The sequence below is a fragment of the Rhinatrema bivittatum genome, chromosome 1 (genome assembly GCF_901001135.1).
Source record: "Rhinatrema bivittatum chromosome 1, aRhiBiv1.1, whole genome shotgun sequence".
NCBI classification, from domain to species: Eukaryota; Metazoa; Chordata; class Amphibia; order Gymnophiona; family Rhinatrematidae; genus Rhinatrema; species Rhinatrema bivittatum.
Genome location: NC_042615.1, coordinates 771,186,648 through 771,212,630, shown reverse-complemented (window position 1 = coordinate 771,212,630; position 25,983 = coordinate 771,186,648). Strand labels below are relative to the sequence as shown.

The 25,983-nt window shown below is 42.3% G+C and overlaps 1 protein-coding gene across 1 annotated transcript in view; it reads right to left on the bottom strand.

Moving 5' to 3' along the window:
• Positions 1 to 24,939, bottom strand: part of CCDC68 (coiled-coil domain containing 68) — a 123,715-nt gene extending 98,776 nt beyond the window's left edge. Inside the window, exons 1-2 of the mRNA XM_029579814.1 lie at positions 24,704 to 24,939; positions 24,521 to 24,607 (exon numbers count right to left, since the gene is read on the bottom strand). Coding sequence (XP_029435674.1) covers positions 24,521 to 24,577 — 57 coding nt within the window. The 5' untranslated portion in view covers positions 24,578 to 24,607; positions 24,704 to 24,939. The remainder of the gene's footprint in view (positions 1 to 24,520; positions 24,608 to 24,703) is intronic.
• Between the last annotated feature and the right edge of the window lie 1,044 nt (positions 24,940 to 25,983).

Genomic DNA, 25,983 nt, shown 5'->3' with positions numbered 1-25,983 from the left:
TGGCAAGAGAAAACAAAAGGACAATTGGTGCTATGTAAATATGTAGGGTCCTCTTTTTATGACTCTGGGGCCACTCCCCAGAGCAGAATTTATCAGTTCACTGTCAGATGTAAATAACTGGCAGTTCTCATACTGGATCCTCTCTGAATCTGAAAAAAGAAACAAAGAACTATGAAAAGCATGTGAAGCCACAGCCTATCAAAACCTTAATTGTGTATTCACTTTACTATGCATGAAGCTGCTGAATTTTGCATAGGTGAGCCCTTAAAAGCAGCAGGGAGCAAGAATTCAAGTTTCGTCGGTTGACCATTGCTCATCCAGAAGAGGAAGACAACCCAGCCGAGTGCTTCTTGCGCTTCCCTGCCCCTGGGGTGAAAGAGAGACTGATCCAGACTGAGATATTCATGAGTGGGGTTGCTGAGCGCAGCTTGTTGCTGGCCAGAGATAAGGTGAAGCCCTCCTCAGCTCTGGACAACCTTGCCAATGAAAAGCAGATCCGGCCACTTCAGAGTCCAGAGGCCATTTCACAGAGACTGTGCTGAATATCAATTGCAATGGTCAGAAACTAAGGGTTAAAATATATCCCCTATCAGTGGATCAGAAATATAGGCTTTTTAGCTCTGGTATGCAAGTCTATGCTAGGGGATGTGAGGTTAGCATTAACTCTGTAATCTGATAAACATTGGTTGTCAAGCATTCATTTCTAACTAATGTTTTCTTATATTTGTTTCTCTAATAACTGTCTCTGAATTAGTGTCATTAAGATAGCTATGTGTATTTCACAGCAATTGGATGGATCACTAGAAAACGGAAGCAGTGGGGAGGGAGGTAAGACCCCCAAATTTCCATATAGTCCATCAAGCCCAGGCAAGTATTCTGCTTCCAACAGTGGCCAATCTAATTCACAGCTACTTGGCATGATCCCAAAAGGTAGATAGATTTCATGCTGCTTATCCCAGGGATAGGACAATGAAGAAAAGGCATGTGAGGGCTATTTAGAGGAGGGATAAGCAGTGGATTTCCCCAAGTCTATCTTAATAATGGTTTATGGACTTTTCCTCCAGGAACTTGTCTAACATTGTTAAACCCAGCTACATGAACATCTTTCACCACATCCTCCATCAATTAATTCCAGGCTTTAATTATGCATTGAGTAAAAAAATATTTTCTTTTTGTCTTAAATGTATCACTTAGCAAATTCTTGAATGTCCCCTAGTCTTTGTTCTTTTTGAAAGAGTAAATAATCAATTTGCATATACCTGGTCCATTCCACACATTATTTTATAGACCTCTATCATATTTCTCATCAGCCATCTCTTCTCCAAACTGAAGAGTCCTAACCTCTTTATCCTTTCCTCATAGGGAATCGTTCCATCACTTTTATCATTTTGGTCACCCTTCTCTGCACGTTTTCTAGTTCAGCTACTTTTTTTTTTTTATGTAATGACCAAAGGAATTATCTTTTGGAGATCTTCTCAGTCACCATCCTATGCATCATCACTTCCATCCTCTGAAATTTTTATGATTTGTTTTCTGTAGCAGTAGTTCCAAATAACATTTAACTGCACACAATACTCAAGTATCAGTCGTACCAGGGAGTAATAAAGAGGCATTATGATTTGCTTTCTTGCATGCCGCCACACACTGAACAGAAGATTTCAACATATTATCCATGAAGACGTTTGGAATCTTTTCCTGAGAGGTGACTCCCAATGGGGAATCTTGCATTGTGTAGCTATAGTTTAGGTTGCTTTTCCCTACATGCATTAATTTGCACATGTCCACATCATATGCCATCTGCCATTAGGATGCCCAGTCTTCTGATCTTGCAAGGTCCTATTTCAATTTCTCATACTTGTCTTGTGATTTAACAACATTGAATAACTTTGTTTCATTAGAAAATTTGATCACTTACTCTTTGTTCCTATCTCTAGATCATTTGTGACTATGTTAAAAAGCAGTGGTCCTAATACAGATCAAAGGGGCACTCTACTATTCACCTTACTCCATTGAGAAAACTGACCATTTAGCCTTACTCTTTGGTTTCTATCTTTTAACCTATTCTCAATCCACAATAGAACATAGCCTCCTATCCCATGACTTTTTAATTTTCTCATGAGGTACTCTGTCAAATGCTTTCTAAAAATCCACTATATCAACTTGCTCACCTTTATCCACATGTTTATTTACCTCTTTTGGCTCCATCGTTAAGGGTAAATCTACCTCTAGTACATCCTGGGTCCCAGCTGCAGGGTATGGTGTCACATTCTGGTTGGCCAGTGTATCACATAGTAAATATTTATCACACTTTATTGAGTGGTGTCTCGGATGCCAGAGAGTAATGTAGTAAAAATATTGTACAATAATTTTGCATATCAGAAATGAAGCATAATATTATATTGGCCTTTTTCACATAGTAAGTTTGATGCTTGAACAAAATTATCACATTTTAGTTCAACTACCCCATAGTTAATCAATCATCAGCTCATGTGCCTACATATATGAGTGTGCCATCCCCCAGGTTGGTAAAGTTTTTTATACTTCAAATTTAGCTGATATTATAAGATTGAGTTACGGGAATAAGAAAGACTATGCTTAGCAATCTGAATTCAGTTGTGTACATAGGATCAGATAAGGGAAAGAGGCCTACCCATCTGGTCTGAACAGAAATTTTTGAAATAAGTATCTTAGGGCCTGTTATACTTAGTATGTTTCACAAAGACATAAAGATCCTGTTTCACTAAGGCTCTTCTCCCATTCTGTGTTTTTGGGAAATTACCTCGATGAATTAGGTCCTTAAATGGGAAAAAACATTTAGTACAACAGACCCTTAAGACAGCTCATCTATGCGTGCACCTGGATATAAAAATGAATAGATAAAAGGATCGCTGGAATTTTCATTACAATTTTGGCAGACTTTCCTTACTCACTTCCTCTTGCAAGCATGACAAATATGATCACAGCATGCTAGAACAAGGCATCTGTACAAAGGAAAGGCAGTGCCTCAGTATGCCTGTGTCTAGAGTACCACGGGCGAGATGAATGAAAGGAAATCAAATGTAATTGCTTCAGTACAAGAAGAGGAGAAAAGAAAAAGGTATGAATAAAGAAGGATTCCAAATGAAGAAAATGTGAACAAATGAGAAAGGAAAATTATTAAGGAGAGGCTAGCACTAAATGCATCTTTCGGGTACAGGGGGAAAAAAAACCCCTCCTCTCCCCAGTTACCCCCATGTTGAGATGCTTTTTGCTTCCATAACCACTGGAAAATCTCTGATAAAGTCATACAATCGTGCTTTCATCAATTTTATATAACAAAAAAGGAAATCTCTGTGGGCCCTCTAAACATTATGGATCTTCAGAGACAGCCGTTTCAAGCTTATTTCACCTTCATTGAGCCATTTGAGGAGAACATGTACTTACTGTCTCTTAGCCAAATGCAAGACTATACTGCCACAATGCATGTATGGATATACTACAAAGTCTGCATGTTCTGCAATAGTCACACTATTAGACTAGGAGGAAGGCATCACGTGCACATATACATTACTTCACCATATTATGATTTTTCCATGGGAAATAGGTTGTTGCATCTCTGCAGAACTGCTAGTTCAGACCTGAAACCCCCTAGAATATCCTGCTGCTTTGGAAAGATTTCCCTGACGGCTTTGTGTTTTTGGAGTAAAGGAGCAGCCTAGTAGTTAAGAACAGCAGGTCTCATTTACAAAGCCACATTAGGCTGTTTACCAGCTAAATGGCAACTGTTTAAATATTTTGGGCATTTATCTGGCTAAATTATACATGGATAACTTATTATCCATGTAAAATTTAGCTGGATAACTTAACATAAGGGTTTTCCAAGGCAAAATTAAGTTAGCCCAATAAGTTATCCAGCTCTCTCAGATATTCAGAGTAAGCTGGACTGATCTGACAGAATTCAAGGAAAGAGTTGTTTCACCTGTAAAGCTGGAGAACTTATCTCGATATTTCTGGTTGTGCCAAAGAGTTAGCCGGATAAAGTTATCTGGCTTTTTTCTACATAGCCAGCTATATTTGAACATCCCTCCAAAGTTAGCCAGATGCATTTATCTGGCTAAGGGCATGATTCACTAAAGCATTTCCCCCATGCGGTGTCTATGGGAAAATGCCTTGATGAATCCGGCCCTATCTTTGCAATCTGGCTAGTGGCTGAATATCAGGGATGTGCATTTGTTTAAAATGAAACTGCAAAACGTGATGAATAAGGCTAATTAATTTCATTCCAGGGACCCGAAACAAATTGGGGGGCCCCCAAATAAAACAAACTTTATTTGTTCTTTCATTTTTAAAAAAGGCTAGGCCTGAAACCAGGGTCTCGCCTAGCGCATAGGCCGAAGCGCATAGGCCGAAGCGCATAGGCCTAGCGCATAGGCCGAAGCACCTGCTTTGAGCCTTGGTTTATGCTCTAGGCTTGGTGTCGGGACCTCCATAAGCCCTCTAATCTTCTTCCCACTTGAGAAAGAGAAATCCAGGGCCTATACTCAGCCGAGCCCTCCCTGGGTCCCTCTGACACCAACACCTACAGATTAATAATCCAGCTCGGTGTCTGGCTGGACCTCCTTGGGCCCTTCTGACTCCCACTCCTTCATTAAATATTTCCAGGGGGCCAGGATCCTCCATAGTCCCCATTTACCCCTTTCCCAGCAGTCAGAAGGGCAGAAGCAAAGCCAACTTGTTCCTGAGCTTGCATTTGGCACTATAGAAATGATGACAAAGGCCCATTGGATGATGCCAAAGTGATGTCATTTTGGCATTTGTATCAGGGAAGACCATTCCATTTCTATAGTGCTGAGGGCAGGAGTCAGTGGACTTTGCTCCTGTCCTTCTGACTGCCAGGCCCAAGAATAGGGTAAGTGAGGGCAGGAGAAGATATTGGCCCCAGAAAAAAAATATAATGGCTGGGAGCAGGGGTCAGGGAACCCAAGGAGGCTCAGCTGGATTTGAACCCATGGGGTGGGAGGTCAGAAGGGCCCTTGGAGAATCTGTCTGGGCCCAGAGAGGCCCATAAGGGTAGAATCAGGCCTGGGTTCCTCTTTCCCTCGGCAAAAGGGGGTTAGAGGCCCAACAAGAGGCATAAATTTTGCACAAAAAATAAAAATACCTGAACATTTTCAGGGTCTGTGAGAGGTGAGAGTTTGTATAGAGAAAGGCCTGGAGGGAGGGACTTCTTTATATATTATTTATTTAGAAAATATATACTGTTAATGTATAACAAATACATTCACCGATGCTTAGACAAACAGAAACTAAAACAAAATCATTTATTAAAACTAAAAATCTTCCAATTTTTCAACTTTTCCATCCTGTCTTCTGGTAACAATTATTCTGAAAATGTTTCCTTGAAAAACAATGTTTTCAATTTTTTCCTAAAGCTTTTTCATCAGCTTCCATATTAACTTCTATCAAAAGACCAGTCTAAAGTTTGGAGCCAATGACTGAAAATGCATTATGCATGTTTTTCCAACCTCCATTCCCTGAACAATAGAACCTTAGGGATATGCAGAGGCAAAATGTTTGTTTCAGTTTGTTTATTCCTTTTGTAGGCCACCTCAATTCATTTTATTTGTTTCAAATAAAAACATTTTTAATGTATTTCTTCCATTCATGCTTTTTGTTTCCCATCAAAGTCAATGGGGGAAACAATGCAAACTATTTTGAGCTTCATAATTGGAATTTTCTAATCAATTCTAATGAAACTTCTGGGTAGACATCATTAGAAGGAGGAAGAGAACTCCAAGGCACTTAAGCTGTAGGAAACTGGCACCAAAGTTGGCATGAAGAGCCGGAGACACCAGAAAGGGGCAAAAGGGTACCAGCAGTGGCAGGGGTTCTTCAAGGCACCATCAAAGGAGAAAAGCAGGAGTGAGAGTAGCAAGAACACCCACAGGCTTCAAAAGAAGGCCCCGGTAACAGTGGCAGGAACCAAAAGGCAGCACAAGAGGGGCAAAGTGACACCATGAGTGGCATGAATATCCCAAGGCACCATGAAAGGGGAGCAAAACAGCAGAGGTGGCAGGAAAAAAAAAACTTGGCGCTGATCGAGAGACAAAGCAGCACAAAGAATGGCATGAAGACCCCAAGACAACGTTAAAGGTGCAAAGCAGAACACCTCCAGGTGTAGGTCTGGGGTAAGGCAGCAAGGCTGAGTGACAGAAAGATCTCCTGGGTGATACATCAGGAGAATGACAGCAAGACCCCCAGGGTGTTATATCAGAGGTGTGGAAGCAAGGCCACCAAGCTAGAGAGTCTGGGGTGGCAGGAAAACCTCCACAGAGGTACATCAGGGGCATGGCAGCAAGAACCCCCAGTCTAGTGTCAGAAGCAGGACATCTAGGCAGAGTGTCAGTAGCACTGTCAAAAGGTAGCCTGAGCAGAAGGGCCGCAAGGCAGAGAGGTAGCAAGACATCCTATTTTCTACTCCTGCCATTCCCTCCTTTCCCCTTTGCTCATAATGGCATAATGGAATTAGAAATGGCTACTGGGGTTTTTAATGTCACAATTTTCCTTATTGATACTGTATCAGAAGGCAACTGTAATAATGATTGAACTTTTGTCTGTCACTCATAAATAGTCAAGCTGACAGATTGCGTTCACTTCAGTGCTTAGTAAGCACAGCGCCAACTTGCCGAGCAGAGTTAGCAGCTTACTATTTGCATAAACCCACTTTCTGTCTGGCTAGTGACTAAGGCTATCCCTCACTGTGGAGTGAATTTTAAAAAAGAATTGCGTGCATTAGAAGGCCCATATCTGCATCGAATGAGTGCGAGCAACTCATATTTTGAAACGGCCCAATTATGTGCGTATATAGGCATGCGTGAGTAACCCATCACGAGTGAGAAAAAGGTGGAGTTAGGGTGGGGCAAGGTGTTTTGGGGTAGGGGGCCAACATTTACGCTTGTAAATACAGATTTTAAATCCCACACCCACAGCATGCATCAGGCTGTTACCCATGCTTATTTACGCCTGCCCTTGATGAGGTGTAAGTCTGAATAAAACGTGTTATAGCCAAAGACTGAATGGGTGAAGGGTCTGGGTAAACTGGGGGGAGTGCAATAGGGATGTGCAGAGCAAAATTTTATGTTCATATTTTTTATGTCCGAAAGGGGGTCCCACTTGCGGCCAATATGGACATAAAAAAAATCCAATGAGTTGGGTATATGTACATATGTGCAAAAAAAAAAATTAAACCCCCTCACCCTCCTTAATCCCCCCCCCAGACTTACCACAACTCCCTGGTGATGGAGCGAGGAGTGAGGACGTCATTTCTGCAATCCTTGGCGAGAAGCATGTGACGTCGGTGGCACGTCGAGTGACGCGGCGTCACGTGATTCCCGGCTCGTTCGCGCCGGACGGCTCGTTCGGCCCAAAAATAACTTTTGGCCAGCTTGGGGGGGCCTCGGGGGGGGGGGGATTAAGGAGGGTGAGGGGGTTTATATTTTTATTTTGGCTCAACAATCGCGATTTCCCACATATCGAACATATCTATGTTCGATATGTGGGAAATCCGATCGTTTATGTCGAATCAATTTTTTAAGTAAAAAAAAAATATGAGTTGCGTTTTACTAATGCGGTCAATCCGAATGCACACCCCTAGAGTGCAAGCTGAAGAACCTGAGGGGTCTTGATGACCTCGAGATACACTGGGCAAACTGGTGGACTAAGTGGTGAAACTGGTTATTTACTTCATGTGCGCCTATTTTAAAATTGACTCACTTGTGCATGTTAAAGCCGACAAGTACTAAAGAAAGATATGCAAAGAATATTTCCTCGTGTCACTGCTTAAAATTAGGAGCATACAGTAGATAAACAAATTAGGGGTATTTTAAATCTGCACAAACTTGAGCGGACAATTTAAAATTCCAGCATATGTGGACACGTGCACCCTTGTTTGAAAGTTATCACCCCTGTGTGCAAAAATGTCTCTTATACACACACACACAAACACAGGGCATGTGTGCACACTGCAGATTAACTCTTTTGCACAGACCAAAAAAATCCTGTGACAGAAAATATACAGGCAAGGCAGCACTTCTGTTCTTTCCCTGCCAGTCAAGCAGTGCACACTGTGCATTTAGAGACAAGAAAAATCACTATCACTGCTGTTTGGTTTTTTTTTCTATCAACATTCATTCCCCTTTTCCTTGCTCCAGTTAACAAATAAAATGCAGCACCACCTCTGTCTTTCATTCATAATGACAGCAGTGCACTGTGACTGCAGCAGTGAGGATTTAAAAAAAAAAAAAAAAAAAAAAAAAAAGCCCTTTGTCAATGCCAAAATTCCTCTCTCTCCTATTAAGAACCTTTTATTTCACTCTAAGAGAGCTTCTGAAAAGACAAGCTGATGCTCATACCTCTCAGTGGGGGGATGTCACTGTCACTTCATCCAGATGGCAGCTATAGGCTAGTTAAAAAATATGCTTCACCTTAATTGGTTCTCTGTCCTGTCTATTTTCCTAGGTCTATCTCATTGGCACTGGCCTGGTTCCTATGTCACATGCAAGGGTTAGTTGTTATAATTACCAGTTAGTCCCTGCAGCTTTCTGACTAAAGCAATTTTGAATATGTTAGAAACTTGAATGGGGACATGAATGAATAAAATTAAAATTTTTCTTTAAATTCATTTTGAGGGTGTCCAGAAATGAAATCAAAATGATCTCATTTGTTTCATTTTACCCATTTGTTTCAAACAAATGCACATTCCAAGTAAACAGCTGTATATATTGCAACCAGAGGAACTAAGAAGGATCATACAGTATTCCTGCAATATATAGATGCCCTTTCTTGTAAGAGACACAAGCATCAAGATTTTAAATATTATCCCTTAGGGCCAACAGTAACCAATGGGTTTCTTTTAGGAAAGGGGTCATAATTTCACCCCTTCAACAGCCCATGATCAACAAAGCTGCTGCATTTTGAATTAGTTGTAATGCGCTTATTTGTCCCTTGAGTAGCCCTATAAGCAGGCCGATGCAAAACAAAGATGCCAAAAATGTGCGTCCGTTCAGGGTGCCCACTGTTTCACCCTGCACACAGCCACCTCTCCTGGGCACGCGGTGCACTACAATAGTCCAGTCTGCTTAGATCTTTGCTCTAAGATCTTCCTTTGACAAGAGATATTCTTCTCAGCGCATCTTCCTGCCATCAGCATATATTTTACATTCAGTTTCAAAAGACTGCATGATTTGTTCTAACTGACTTAACTACAAGGTAAATAATATTGCTGACAGAGCCAAGTCTTGGGTCACTCCAGAAATAATGCTCATTATATCGGATATAGATTCTCCTATCAAACTTGGAAGGTTTATTATGGAAAAAAAAGGACCAAACCATTGTAATACAACTCCTCTTATCCACATTCTCTCTATTTAATTCAGAAGTAACTCATGATAAAGTGTTAAAAGCTGCTGTGGTTATAAAAAATTGTACCAAAACTACAGATTTTCGTTTATCCAGCTTGTTTAGTACAAAATCAGAAATTAGATACCTGTCGAGTCTCTGTACAGTGCCTGGCCCTGAACCTGCACTGAGATGCATAAAGCATATTGTCTTCCTCTATACATTATTTTAATTGAGGTAAGGCATGTTTCTCCACTGTCTTTGCCAGGTTTGGGAGATTTGAAAAGGGTCTAAAGTTAGCTAGATCATGGGTCCTTACTTACGGGGTGAATAGTAGCTTGCATTAACACTGGGGGAAGATAACTTTCCTTCAGTGAGATATTCACAATTTTTGCCACTTCTTTAAACCTTACACTATCCAAAGGGGGAAGAATCAAGTGGTGAAGCCATAGACTTTGAAGCGGTGATCATCGGTGCCACTTCAGTAGTAGTTATTTCAGTTTCTAAATTGTGACAGCATTGACACTAGTGTTTTTCAGCCATGGGAGGAGGACCCTAGCACCTTCCTTTGGTTTTGGTGGGGTTTTTTTTTTTTATCAATTACTTTATTTTGTTTCAAATAAATGAAACAAAACAAAAATGAAAGCAAACAACAAACAAATAAAATGCACACCCCAAAGAAGCAGGGAGGTGGGCGAGATGGGAAAAACCAGCCAAGACATCAAACCAGATGAAAAGGTGAGTGAGTGTATGTATGTTGGGTAGGGGAGCTAGAAAAAGGGTGATGGAGAGCTGGGAGGTTTTGGAGAAGAGTCAGGGAGAATAAGATGAAGGGCAAGATATAGGGAGAGGAAGAGAAAGAGCCAAGAAGAGGGCTCAGAGGGGTCAATGCGGAAATAATCAGGGAAGTGGATACATGGAAAAGAGTGTGAGATACAGGCACCTATACTATGTGTCTGTAATTTGTTTTGATGTGCCAAAAGGTGGAATACAAACAAACATTAAAAAAAAGGATGAGAGAAGGAAGAAAGAGCAAGAGAGAAAGATAGAGCTAAAGTACTGTTAAAAAAGTGAAAGAGGTAGTTGAAGAAGAAGAGTTGAAAAAAAGGATTATAGAAAAATATTTGAGACACAGAAAAGGGAGAGCTGGATGAAGAAAGGAGAGGAAAAAAGAGAACAAGAAAACATAGAAAGGAAACCTGGAAACAAACAGGCCGATAGAGTACAGTGCGCTCCAATGGAGCACACTGTACTATATCTATATATGTACTATATATGTTAACCGGCATTTGGATGCGCTAGCTTTACCCCTTATTCAGTAAGGGGTAACAGCGCATCCAAAACGCGCGACCACCCCCCCCCCCCAACCTAATAGCGCCTGCAACATGCAAATGCATGTTGATGGCCCTATTAGTTATTCCCGCGCGATTCAGAAAGTAAAATGTGCAGCCAAGCCGCATATTTTGCTTTCAGAAATTAGTGCCTACCCAAAGGTAGGCGCTAATTTCTCCGGGCACCAGGAAAGTGCACAGAAAAGCAGTAAAAACTGCTTTTCTGTGCACCCTCCGACTTAATATCATGGCGATATTAAGTCGGAGATCCCGAAAGTTTAAAAAAGTAAAAAATTTAAAAAAAATTTTTTTAAATGGGCCCGTGGCTGGCGGGTCGAAAACCAGACACGCAATTTTGCCAGCGTCCGGTTTCTGAACCTGTGGCTGTCAGCGGGCTCGAGAACCGACGCCGGCAAAATTGAGCATCGGCTGTCAAACCCGCTGACAGCCGCCGCTTCCGTCAAAAGAGAGGCGCTAGGGACGCGGTAGTGTCCCTAGCGCCTCTTTTTACCACCGGGACTAATTTTAATAAATTAAAATACTGAATCGCGCGCACAGGAGAGTGGCCTGAGCGCTCACCCGCTCTCCCGCGTTTTTACTGTATCAGCCCGACAGTATCTAATTTAAAATTCTTCTATTCTGCCTATATAACAATGTTAGACTAAGTAGATTCAAATTAAAACATCAATCACATTGAAGCATAAGCTTCACTAAAAAGAGCTGCTTTTACATGTTTCCAGAACAATTTAAAATCCCCTTCACATGCATGGAAAAAGATTTTAGCAAATTTAGGAAACGCCTCAACAATTACAAGCATTTGACACTTGATTCAGACTTATTCATTTCAAGGTCAAACAAATGAAATCTATCATATCTACAACAATAAATATATAAAAACATGTACAAGGTACAATCAAATTTTTCAGTTGTAGAGAACTGTTTTATAAATAACAAGGCATTGGTCCTTAGTACACCAGGGCACCTCCAAAGTGTAGTCCTGGGGGAATTCTGTGCTATTGCGCAGCGCAGAATTTGCGAAGAATTTCCCTCCTGTGCAAAATTGCCAAATTCTGAGCAGAAAATGGCAGAGGAGACCCCGGCATGCCGCAAACAGAGCATACACTGTTCGCAGGGAAGACGAAGGTCCCGGCACACCATTCGCGGCGAAGAGGAAGGCCCTGCCGCACCATGAACGGAGCGTGCATCGTTCACAGAGAAAAGGAAGGCCGCCATAGGATGCGCTCTGCTTGCAGTGAAGAGGAAGGCCCTGGCATGCCACGCTCCGCTCGTGGCGAAGAGGAAGGCCCCAGTGAGAGTGAATGTGTGTAGAGAGTTGTGTGTGAGGGGAGGGGGAGGGGGTGAGAGAGCAGGGGGATGAGTAGGAGCGTTTGAGAGAGGGGAGGGGGTGTGAGAGAGAGAGGGGGAAGGGTTGGTGAGAGAGCATGGGGGTGTGAGAGAGACCAGGGAGGGTAAGCAGGAGGGTGTAAGAGAGAGCCGGGGGGGGGGGGGGGGGTACTTGAGTGTGGATGTCAGAGAGAGGGAGCCTATATGAGGAGATTGTAAAGGAGTGTGTATGTGTGTGAGAAATTGGGAGCTCATGTGTATGAAAAAGGGATCATGTGTATGCGAGGGTGCTAGCCTATGTGAAGGGATTGTGTGTGTGTGAGGCAGAGCCTGTGTGAAGGGGTGCATGAGAGAGAGAGAAAGGGAGCTTGTGTGGGTGTGTATGCAAGAGAGAGGGCCCTGTATGAGGGGATGTGTGTGTGTGCGAGAGAGTGATGGAGCCTGTATGAGGATGTGCGTATATGACCTAGAGCGAGGGAGTATGTGTGTGAGAGATGGAGGGACAGAGGGAGCCTGTGTGAGGGGCAGTACTGAGAAGTGAGAACAGGGTCAAACACTGAGAGTGGAAGGGGTTGAGCCTAGAGGTGGAGGGGAGAGATACTGGCAGGTGGAGGAACTAGGGCCTGAGAGGGCAAAGTGGCCAGGGGAGTAGGGAGAGTGAGTGGAAGGGACACTCTTACAGTGAATTTCTAGGGAAATTCTGCTCAAAATATTTAAAATTCTGCACTTTTAAGTAATAACTTTTTTTCTGTATTAATTTAAAATGTCATTACTTAAAGACTGTCATGTAAATTGTGTTATTTTGACCAATATAAAGTTTGCAGAATTCCCCCAGGAGTACCCTTTTGGTTGCCATGGCAGTCTCCTCCCACAATCTGTTCCTTGCTATCCTGGACCTTTTGATGGATTCTCTTTCAGTGAGTACTGGGTGGGGTTCAAGGACAGGGATAGGCAATTCTGGCCCTTGAGGGATAACCCTAATGAATATGCATGAAATAGATTTGCATACAGCTAAGGCAATGCACATGCAAATTCCTCTCATGTATATTCATTAGGGATATCCTGAAAAACCCACTGACTTGCAGCCCTCGAAGGCCAGAGCTGTCCGCCCCTGCTCTAGAACCTTGAAGAGAAGGTGTGGAATCAGATGCTGCGGATCCTGGATCTGGGTTGGAGGGTCTTCGTGCTGTTTGCTTCCTGGCAAGCCACTTCCATATACAGTGGTTTAGGCTGCTAAGCAAGCTTGCTCCTTTCCTTCCTCTCCCTGTTTCCAAGTATGGTATAAGATCTGGTTGCCAAAGTGGCGTTACTACCTTTAAATTCCTTGTATAAAACCACAATGCCATTTGAGCTCAATTAATACCTAAGGGGTAATATCTGCCTCAGAAAGAAAATCTTGGCACTTCACTATCTCTTTGGCAATGTGTTTCCTGAGGCTTCTTCTTTTGTCTACATTATTGTTTCTAAACAATTTTCCCTCTTTCTTTCTCTCCTTCCCTTCTGTATTTCTATTTCTTCCCTTTGCCTCTGCTACTACAAATCAGAATACAATAAGATGCTTCATGTTAGTAAAAGAAATAGTCCTTTGACATGTGGGGTTTTCACACCTGCAATTTGCACTTAACGTAGCCTCTATCAGGTTGATACAGTACAGTGCGCTCCAGCGGAGCGCACTGTTAACCCGCATTTGGACGCGCGTTTTCGACGTGCTATTACCCCTTACTGAATAAGGGGTAAAGCTAGCAAACCCCCCCCCCCCCGAAACTAATAGCGCCCGCAACATGCAAATGCATGCTGAAGGCCCTATTAGTTATTACCGCGCGATTCAGTAAGTAAAATGTGCAGCTAAGCCGCACATTTTACTTTCAGAAATTAGCATCTACCCAAAGGTAGGCGTTAATTTCTGCCGGCACCGGGAAAAGTGCACAGAAAAGCAGTAAAAACTATTAAGTCGGAGGTCCCACAAGTTAAAAATAAAAAAAAAATTAAAAAATTAAAATCGGCCCGCGGCTTGAAAACTGGACGCTCAATTTTGCCGGCATCCGGTTTCCGAACCTGTGGCTGTCAGCGGGTTTGAGAACAGATGCTGGCAAATTGAGCATCGGCCGCCGCTCCTATCAAAAAAGAGGCGCTAGGGACACCCTAGTGTCCCTAGCGCCTCTTTTTACCGTGGGCCCTAATTTGAATAATTTTTTTTACTGAATCGCGCGCACAGGAGAGTGGCCTGTGCCCGCGATTTTTACTGTATCGGCCTGTATGTCTGGGGTGGTCAACTCCAGTCCTCAAGAGCTGCAAATAGATCTGATTTTCAGGATATCCACAAAAATCATGCATGAGATAGATTTTCATCCATTGAAAATGGTGCATGCAAATCTGTCTCATGCATATTCAATAGGGATATGCGAAAACCAAGCCTTGAGGACCAGAGTTGGCCACCACTGCCCTAGATGTCAAATTTTCCAGCACATTTATTTTGCAATAAATATCACATCATTTATTGCACTTTAGTACATACATAATCAGTTCACTATTTTTTTATTTGCACATCCATTACCATATTTATATATGAAGTCACAATAAATATCATGACTACGATAGCATCATTATATATCTTAAGAGATGTAATAACTTATTTATACTTACACTGAGTTGTTTATCACACTTTCCTACATCTACTCTCATAGGTCTAGCTCAAGAAAAGATTTTTTCCAAAGGCCCAAAAATGAGAGAAGCCCTTTTTGAATAAGACCTTAATGAAGCTAATTAGATGTATTTCTAAACAACAAACTTGGTAGTCTTTGTTTTGCAGGTACTACTTTGTTCTGAAGTGATGCAATGTTTGATTAATATCCAAGTAAATGTTACACCCATCTTGGGTCTGACCCAAATGCAAACAAACCTGCAAGCCTAATAGGGCATCCAGCAAACATTTAAATAGCTTTAATAAATAAATAAACATTGCAACTAATTCTTGCACTCTTGTTAAACAAGCAAGTCTCACGTGCAACACTGATCAGAATTTCAAATTATAAAAGACAAATGAAAAAAGAAACACATGAAAAGAAGGCCTCAATGTGGCTTAACTTTCTCCACCGAGAAATCAAGTGAATCAAACCTAGTCTCGTCAATGCCATGCTATTGGAAACAAGCAAAAGTGAAATTAAACAGGTAAGCTCGCTACCTCAACCGAACGCATTTAGGAGGTAATTTTTGAAAGCATTTACACTCCTAACATGCAGATTTATGCACGGAAATAGGCTTATTGAAAACTACCCTGGGGTTGTGAATAGAACAGTATGCGCAGAAACAATTTCAAAATGTACTTTTAATCGGATTGCAAAGAGGCCCTCCATGGGGTGGAGATGGGCTGGGGGGAGTCATTTGCACGCATACTTTTCATTTTCGAAAGCATGCACGAATAAAGTTTGTGTGAACAAATACGCTTGCTGCTCCCTGGCGGCGCGCCTATGCTGCACTCAGATACACTCAGTCCTGCTAATTTTCTGAGAGGATGTACGTGCAGAAGTCCACTTTGAAAATTCAGACTGAAGTCTGTGTGCACCTTCTGCACGCAAACTTCGGCCTACGTGCCCTGTTGTAAAATTGGGCTCTAAAAAGGAAGCATATATGTGATGGACTGCAAATCTGTTTTCAGTAGTCAGTGAGCCAAGCCTGTAAAAAGTATTAGGGTCAGGTAGGGGTGTGCACAGACATTTTTTTTTTTTTGTTTCCTTTTGGGTTTTTTTTTTTACTTTGGGGTTTTGTTTTCCATTTTTTTGGTTTTCGTTTCATTTGTTGTTCATGTCATTCTTTTCATTTACTTACAATGAAAAAACAAACAAAACTTTTAAACAGAAACAAAAAAAAGTTGGACCCATCTCCCCTCCCCCCTCAAAACCCCAACCACTACTGTGCACTCCTCCCAGTTCTCCCCGCTCCAAAATTCTCTTACCAAGTTGACGTTCTTCACAGGAAAGGCTGGTGCCATTGTTAATCTTGCCATACAAAATGGAACATGTCAGGCTCAGGCCCAGTCTGCTGGCTCAATGTTTGGCTGCAGTACTGGTGGGGCAGAAGGGACCAAGGATCACTTTTGCCCCATGAAAAGCATCAGCTTGGTAAGTGATTTTGGGGTGGAGGGTGAGGATATTGGGAGTAGTGGGGGTTTCGGCAGCATAATTTTTTGGAAACAAAAGAAATTCAGTTTCATTTATATTTTCTTTTCATTTCATTTAAAAAAAACAAATTGAAATGAAACAACAAATTTTGTTAACATTTTCCATTTTGTTTCAACCCTAGTGTCATATCAAGGTCCATGGATGGCATTTCCATCGTTTTCGCCAATCAGGATTGCAAGCTGTGGCTGTGCTGACTGTACAAAGGGGCCTTATCCAACTTAGAAACCGCTGGTCTGCTAGGAATATGCACAACCACACTCACAGTACTAAGCCTGGAGTCACCAGCTAAAGGAGTCCCAAATATTGCCAACTCATTTTCAATGAAACATGCTTACCCCCAGGTTGAAAGCATATTGAGAAACTATCATCTGCCAACTGAAGTCCATGCAAATCTCGTCCACGAAGGAATCAAAAGCATTTGTAAAAAAAAAAAAGAAAAAAAAAAAAGGCTTTGATTTGGAGGTGATCTGATCTCTATTTGTGAGCATATAATTTAATTGGTGCTTTAATTTCTCTTTCTCAAGCAGCCTTAATAGCCCCAAAGGCATCTAGCTATCAATATTGTCTATCTTAGGAAAGTATCAAATCTTCCCAATTACCTCCTGGTTTTCTTTTCACAAATTTTATTTATGGCAGACTAATAATTCTCACTCCCGCTTTTTCACCATCGACTGTAATTATATTGCTAAACATAGCATTACTGGAGTGTATCAAACAATGGTAATGAAACAGTTTAGCAGTGTAATAATGTGGCACAGTTTTATAATGTAGTCATAAAGGATATACAGGGTGTTTGACAAACCTGCATTTTCGTTTTTCAGATATACTGTATACTGTGGTCTCAATGATTTACCCATACCACATCTACTAACACAGTTTAAAACGTGGGTCTTTTTCATTCTTTTATATTCCTGTGCCTCAGTTTGCTCAATTAATAAAAATATTATTGTTTTTGCTCTTTCACTCAGTTGGGATTTTTGATGTAGTCTAGGTCGGGGGGGGGCAATGCTGGCCCTTGAAGCCCTCCCTAACCTGCTGGGTTTTCAGGATAAGCCTTAGGAATATGCATGAAATTGATTTGCATATAATTGAAACAGTGTATATGCAAATCTCTCTCATTCATATTGATTAGGGATGTCATGAAAACTCTACCGTTAGGGGTCCTGGAGGACTGGAGTTACCCACCTCTGGTCTAGGTACTGGGTATGTGATGCCTGATCATGCATTGGGTTCCATGTTAATTGAAAGCAGAGGCATCTCTAGACAGTAGTATTTTTTTTTGGGCGGGGGGGGGGGGGGAATAACATGGGGGCAAGCTAGGTATGGAGAAGGGCAAATCAAAGTTATAGTTTCATACATCACATCCACCCTCATAGCAGAGCACTCTGCCTTTATATTGGTTACAAAAACCTGCAAGAAGTCAAAAGTACATAAGGACATAAGTTGCCAAACTGGGTCAGACCGAGGGTCCATTAAGCCCAAAAGCCTGTTTCTGACAGTGACCAATCCAGGATACAGTTACCTGGCAAGTACCCAAACATTAAATAAATCCCAGGCTAATAATGCCAGTAATAACCAAAGGCTATTCCCTGAGTCAATTTAATTAATAGCAGTTTATGGACTTGTCCTCCAGGAACTTGCCCAAACCTTTTTTAAACCCAACTAAACTAACTTCCTTAACCACATCCTCTGGCAATGAATTCCAGGGCTTAATTTTGTTTTGAGTGAAAAATAAATTTCTCCAATTTGTTTTAAATGTGCTATTTTCTAACTTCCTGGAGTGCACCTTAGTTCTTTTATTAGCTGAAAGAGTAAATAATTAATTCACATTTACTCCCTCTAGTCCTCTTATGCCTTTCTAGACCTCTATCATATCCCCCTCTCAGCAGCTTTTTGTCCAAGCTGAACAGCCCTCACTTTTTCAGCCTTTTCTCATCGGGGAACCATTCCATCCACTTTTTCATTTTGGTCATCTTTTTCTGAACCTTTTCCAGTGCAATTATATCTTTTTAGAGATCCACTGACTATCTAGGGGCCTTCTATGTAATAATGAAACTACCATTAAAATTATTTGATAGCATCATTCAACCAGTTATTGTACATGGGAGTGGTCTATTTTGAACATGCTTTTGCTTAAATAGTTATGTTAATTATGTTTTATGTATTTATGCAAATTTTATGATTATGATTTTTATTTGTTCTAAACAGGAAGGGACAAAATTTCAATACAAATCTTGCACCTTCAGTTCTGTAATACACTCCACTTCCATAGAAACTCTCCCAACTATGGATACACAGCAGAATTAGGATGTTTCACTTTACAACTCAACAAACAAAAAATTCTGTTCAAATTCTGGGATCACCTCAGTGACAGAAGCACAAACTCCCTCCTCTTCCAGACACATTCAGGTGAATTTTCAAAAAGCATTATACATGTAAAAATTTGCATATATGTGGTTCAAACTGCACACGTATTTTCAGTTTCACATGCATATGTAAGCGTGTTAAAAAGTAGGGTTGATCTAGGAACGTTCCTGGGCAGGGCCAGCAGTTAGGCACGAAAGTTACTATTTTAAAAAAGAAACTTACCTGCAGACGTTTTCCAACTTACTTGCGTATTTTTACACCTGCTAATTATCTGCTGTAAGTGACAAACATGCTTGTTGTGTAGTACTGACTGGGTGGGAACAGGGTCGAGTTTCCCATAAGGCCAACCTAGGCCATGGCCGAGGGCGCAGCAGTCAGGGGGGCGTATATACAGCAGAAATAATCAAACATTTACAAACTTTTCAGTATTATTTTGAACAGGCCATATGAAATGCTGTTTTTTAAATTTACATCCATATACTTTAAATAAATTGAGCGGTACATTTACGTTCCCCATCTCTACAGTTTGCGCTGTCTTGCTCAGTCACAGGAAAAAGCATCGAATATGCCATCTGGGTGAATAATTTAAACTAACCAAAGAAGTAATCGTTGTACTTCGTATTGGTTATATAGGCAGACATCTGCATTTTGCGGGCTGGCCCGACTCGAACCTGCGGGCCAGGTTCAAAATATTTCAGCGCAGGTCGGGTCAGGTCGGACAGAATAATTTCCGCGGGGCGATGTGGGTCCCGCTGGCTAAAACATTTTTTTTTTTTTACTGGTTTTGGCCTGTTTTATTTTGCTTCTGGGTTCACTCGTTGCGAGTTTAAATATTTTTCGAATAACTGGCAGGGAATAGTTACTGAATATTTCATATTTACAGCCTGCATCATGTTCTGACTCTGAAGAAAAATTGCCTTCGTGATATACGAAAAGACGGTTTCTGTATATAGACGGCGACTATAGATTCCCATTAATAACATCACGCTGACTATTCAAATCAGCCTAAAAATCGGAATCCTCAAAAGTCGCTAAAATACTGGGTTCAGGAAACGTCGAGAAAGAATTTGCATTACAGCTGGAGTATCCTGAACCATATCTGGACATTTTGGTCCCGTAGAATCATCAAAATTTACCCACTGATAAACTACACCTCAACTTTTGAGGGGGAGGGGGCATAGAAATGTGTAAATCCAGCCCTGGGTGGGAAAGTCGTGTGAACTGGGAGGAGTTCAGGCTGGGAGGGTCTCGATGACCTGGAGAAGGAATGGGCAAACTGGTGGACTAATTCATTATAATTGATAATTTCACCCTCGTGCATATATTTTAAAATACAACAATTTACGTGTGTGAATACAGACTCACGCAAGCAAGGTCTACTTTAATTTTGTGCAAAAAATATATGCGCAAATATTTTAATAGTAAGGTGGGTAAAGTATGTATTGAGATACGTGGTTTCAATGCATTGTATGTATTCACGCATTGGCCTACATACACACGTATGTTTTGGGGTAAACGTTATAAAATACAATGGTAAAACTAAACACGGTTAAAAGCACACGCTGTGCATAGTTGTTTCAAAGTTATCCTCCCTGTGGAGTAACACAATCTGTGAAAAAGACACTCAGAAACCTTTCAAACCATATCATAAAAGCAACAACACCCAAAACTCAAACAAATACCAACTCTACCTATGAAAATGCAAATATTTCACCAGGCCCTAGAATACAAATACACCCTCTATTGTGAAAACAGAACATGCTGGACTGCTACAGATCCTTACACAGGAACCTCGTGCTTGCAGAATCTGAACAGAGGCTACAAATTAGAACAAAATACACAGACAGAAAACTAAATTGAAAGCCGGAGAAACCAGTCCCTGTGAGCAGTGAAACACTAAATAAAAAAACAGAAATGCATTTTCTCCTGTGCTGAGCAAAATACAGAGATATAAGAAATGCACATTCCAACAGTTGACATATTCCCCTCTAAAAGTGGAAAATAAAATGCTTTTTTGTACCTTTGTTGTCTGATCATTCAAGTTTGTCAAATCGGGAAGGTCCCAGTCTCTCTTTTCCACTTCTTTTTTGTAAGTCTTCTCAATCCTTTTCCAGGATTTCATTTAAATTTTTTTTCTCTTCCAGTCTTCTTCCCTTCCTCTTCTATATCTGTCTCTGACATTGCTCTTTCCATTTCTCATTTTCTCTCGTTTGCCTCTCTATCCACTCATAGTTAGATTTTACTTCTTTTTCTTCTCCTCCAGTCCTGAACTTCCCTCTTTTTACCTCTAACCTACCTCCCCAGCCCTCCTATTCTCCCCCTTTGACTCTCACTCCTTTCCCAGGCTCCTAGTGCTCCTCTGTCCTTCACCCACTCTCTACAGTCTCCCATTTCCACCTTCTGAACTCAATCCCTCTCCAGCTCATTTACTTCTCTCTGAGTTTCATTCTTTCACCAGCCCCAGACACATCCCTGTCACTCATTCTCCTCTCCTGCCTCCAAACCTCTTCTGTCTCCTACACCCAGGGCCACTTTCACCTACAGGCAAAATGGGCAGCAGGGGCCCCCTTCTATGAGCACACAGGGCTCTGCCCCTTTGGCTATATTAACCAGTGCCCATCTCAGGCATCAGAGAACAGCCCTCCCCCTCCCAGAAAGTGCGAAGGGAACAGAAGGGAGGTTTAACACAGAGCACAAAGCAGAGCAAAACAAGAGCCACTTTGCTCCCTAATCCAGAGATTCCAGACCCTCTCCCTCCTGTCATTCAGGGATAAGAGCTTGAAGCAGACCCTGCAGATAAAGAACAGCCCTTCTGCTTCCTAATAGAGCACCGTATTCTCTTGTTCACCCCTCTCTTGTCTGCAGGCAACAGGAGGGGGACTGGTGATACTTAAAGAGCAGAGCACAGCAAGGAAGAATTTGGTTTGTGTCTAATTCTATTTTTAATTTATGGTCATTTATTCTGTATTTGGTGAGGGTCTGTGTTCTTCATGTGTGGCCGAGGTGAGGTAACCTGCTAGTGTGTAGAGTCTATGGAAGGATCTGAAGCAGTCCAGATTGTTCTATTTTCCCAACTGGAAGTATATTGGCATTTTTGGGCCTAGTGGAATATTTTGCAGTGCTGCCTTTTTCATGGGCAGGGTTGTTGCTGTTTTGAGCTCTGGGAATCAGTACTCTTTCAGTGTGGTAGGTTTGCCTCATTCCTCAGTCCCTTCTCTTCCACCCTACCCAAGCTGAGTTCCCACTTGCACTCCCTTCCAAACTCTGAGTCTCCAAGTGCATTCCCACCCAAGCCCTGGGTCCCTAATCTCCTTCCAATACCCAGCCAATTCCTCAGTCTGTGCTTTTCTGCTTTCCCACCCAATCCTTGAGTTTCCATCTAGCTCCGAGTCCCTGCTCTCCCCCTCCCTTTGTCCCCAGTATCTGCTCTCCTACCTCTCTCTCTTTTTCCCTAGCATCCACTCTCCCCGCCTCTTCCAATTCCCTAGCATCTTCCCCTGACTATTCCCCCCTCCCAGCCTACTTCTCACCCCAAATATCCATACCCCTGCCTCTCCCTGACTCCACCTTCTCATGCCTCCCCTCCCTCCACAGTATCTGTCCCCATCTCTCCCCTTCACTAGCCTCTGCCCCTACCTCTCCATTCCCAGCATCCACCTCCACTTCTTTCCCCAGCATCCCACCCTCTTTCCTTCACCTTCCCCAGCATTTTCCCGCTTCTCCCTTTCTCCACAACATTTGCCCCTTGCCGCTCCCCCTCCCTTTACAGTGACTGCTCCCTGCTTCTCCCTCCTCTCCAACAATACATGCCTCTTGCCTCTCCCATTCAACGTCCCCCAGCATTTGTGCCCCTCTGCCTCCCTCCCCAAGCTCCAGCATATACCCCATGCCTCCTGTCTCTCCACCCTCCCTCAATCTGGTTAAGCATTGAAGCCTGTCCCTCCGCTCCCTACTGCTCTACCATCTCTGTCAAGTAACCACACAAGATCAGCTGCATTTACTTGAGGTGTTGGCAGGTTTTTTTGACAGAGGCAGAACAGTAGAGAGAAGAGAGATAGGCGTGCTCCTCCTGCTTACAGTGCTGGATCTCTTTGGCTGGAGGGGCCTGGGGATCCCCACTGATTAAGCAACGCTACTTGAGGGTAACGCTTCCAGCAAGGTATGCCCTGAATAGAGTGGCAAAGGGTAGCAAGCAATATTGGGTTTTTGTTTGGGGGGGGGGGGGGTGGAGAATTTGCAATCCTTTGCCACCATGTAGCAACATCTATAGTTGAAAGCCACTACAAAACTTTGAATTATTATGATACTGTTAGCACAGCATTCATCCTAAGATAAAGAACATCAGATGCAGCACCTCATTCCAAACTAGTCTAGAAGGAGAAGAACCTGAAATGTTGCTGTAGGTGCAGGATGAGAAAGTCCTTTTTTATTTTTTTTAAAGTAGGGCAGAAAATGTAGGAGTGTGCACTGGAAAATGCCTTTTTATTTTGTTTTTATATTTTTCATTTCATTTGTTGTTGTTTTGTTTCATTTATAAAAAAAAAAAAAAAAGACAAAAAAACAGCAAAACAAAATGAAGCAAAACAGGACCTGCTCACAAAACCTGCAAAAATAAAAAGGCTCCCTTACACCCCTGGACCTCTCTGACCTCCTCCCCCACACCTCCAACCCCTTCTTGCCCCATTGGTTGGTCTTCCACAGGCAGGATCGAACCTCAGTTGCTGCCGTTGACATTTCCTATTTGATTTCAAATGAGAGCACATCCCTAATGAAATGTGAGTGACAGCATTAGAAACTGGGTGGCCTAAGAACAGGGACGGTGGCTTTTAAACAGGCGCGGGCTGACATGTGAGCGTGCTCATTGACCCGGTCCCGAGATGGGTTGGTTTTATAAAATGTATATGCGTATTATGTGCATGTCATAAAATAGGCTGGCCGCATGTACTTGTGTGCTCAATTTTAAATGGACGCACGCATGTGCATGCAAATCCCACATCTACCGCGTAAGTGGGGGAGTTTTACCAGGGACCTGCGCCGACGCCATTGCTAGTTTTCCCAGTTCATTCCCAGTTCACCCAGTTAAAGGATAGGCGTTCCGAAACCCCCTAATTTAATAGCCTCCCTTCCCCCCAATCCTCAAAGCCCCGCTGATTTGCCTAGATTATTTTGCTGTAATACTTACATACCATGCAGAGCAAAAGTAAATTTATACAAGCAGGGGACCCGGCATGTGCAAAGATGCACACATTTCTTGGCCAGGACCCGACATGCCCACAGCTCACCCAGTCCATGCTCACGTTCCGCCCCCTTTTTAGAATCTTTTTACTTATGCACACAGTGGGGCCGATGCAATATTTTGGCGCAGAAAGCAGGCACCTTACAGACGGAGCCCGCTTTCTTAACGCGGGGATTAGTTAGTGCCTCTACAACCACCCGCGTCCAACTGCAGGTTAACAGTGCGCTATTGCACGGTCCCCAGTGGGAGGTACATGCATCCATGGGCAGCTTTTAAAATCCTCTCGGTGTGCGCCGGCCCAATTTGTGTGCAGATCTCCCAGTTTTGGCACGCGCAGGGCTTTTAAAACTAGCCTTTAACAGAGTCGGAAGCAGAAGACTGGGGTTCAAATCCTGCTTTTTGCCATGGGCATTCTTGGTGACCTTGAGCAAGTCACTTTATCATCCATTGCCTCAGGTACTCAAACTGTAAACTCTCTGTGGTTCTCTGTATTGCAATTTGTCGCAGAACACCCTAGTTTAGGGTGCGGTATAAATATCAAAAGAATAATAAAAATCAGTTAATCCTTGAACTGTTATGCCAGAACAGAGAACTGACTCACTCCACACCCCGGAACAATGCAGTTAGTTCCACCTGCAGGGCGCTTTGATTCAGTAATGCTTAAAGAAGTACAGTGAACCGGTACTCACAATTAGAATAATGCTCGAGGAAATGCAGGATCCGTCTCTGAGAAGTTTAAAAGTCATTTATTCCAGTCATCTCAAGCGTGAAACTCCCTGGTGGGTAAAAGAGAAAAAAAAAAAAAAACAGTTTCAGGCAACAGCAGAAACACGATTCTCTTGTGTAAATTTCCCAGGACTGCTCCTTCCTACCTGGATTTGTGCCACCCCAGAGAGTTAAGGCACCTGAGACGTTTCTCTCTCTCTCCCTTTAAAATGATTATGGAGCAGAATGCTCGGATACGTCCATGCCGAGCCGGCTGGGCCCCTTTCCCCCTTGGAAGTCCGAGCTGTGTGCAGCGCTGCGGAATGCGCCAGGAGTTTGCTGAGGTGCAACAAGCAGAGAGAGAGAGGACTAGGGAGGGGCTAGGCAGGCACAGCCGCAGCGTCAGACTCCTAAAACAGGAAGCACTCGAAGGCAGAAGTGCAAAGTTTCAGCCCTGCCTCTTTTCTGGCTCACCTGTCAGGTTCCTGTTACCTCTCTGTCATATACACACACTCTATCAGCGTGTAAGCAAATTATCTGCATTTATCATCGAACGTCTAGTCCCTTACTCCTCTCTAATCCTTTCCTCATTCCTCCTTTTTCTTTCAGTCAGGTTTAAGCCCAACCCCCATCTATTCTTCTGCTCCATTGTTCAGTTTCTATAGGTTATATTGCACTCTCTCTCGTCTAATTGCTGTTTCTTTGCATCTGGTGTAAAATGAAGCTTTGTATATCTTAAACATAGAACTGCAGATGAGGACGCCATTAGCCTTATCAGGTGAGACTCAAGGATGCAAATATGTATATATTAGAGGGAATCAGAAAGCAACATTCAAATACCATAAAGTTATAAATATAAATAATGCACAAGGAGCAAACAGTTTTCGATGGGAAGGAAGTTCAAGAACAAGAGGTTATAGCATAAGGCTGAATAGGAGAAGACTGAAGAGCAACACGAGGAAATATTTCTTTAAAAAATGGATGGTGGATATAATTCATTGTACCCAGTGGTGGAGTCCAAAACAGTATCAGAATTCAAGAAAGCATGAATAAGTACAAAGGATCCCAAGTTGCAGGAAAGTGAAAGAAGAGTAGGGTCCTTAATATTTAACAAAGGGAATAATAGGCAGCCCAGAAGGGCCTTACAATCCTTTTTTACCATTACATTCTGTGCGTCTATAGTTTTCTATTTGAAAATTTGTTTCATATCCATTATCACTCAACTATCAAACAAGCCAGGCTGAAAGTATTGTTAATGAAAATTTACAAATGCCAGATATGATACAAATATGGACTGATGCACTAAGCCACACTAAACTTGGAAGTTTACCACCCACAGTAAAAGTAAGTTTACCGTATCATGCCCTTTAAAAAAGGTTATTAATAAAATCCATGGCAATTTTCCCATAGTAACAGATACTGGGTCCATAACCATGCAGACTACGGG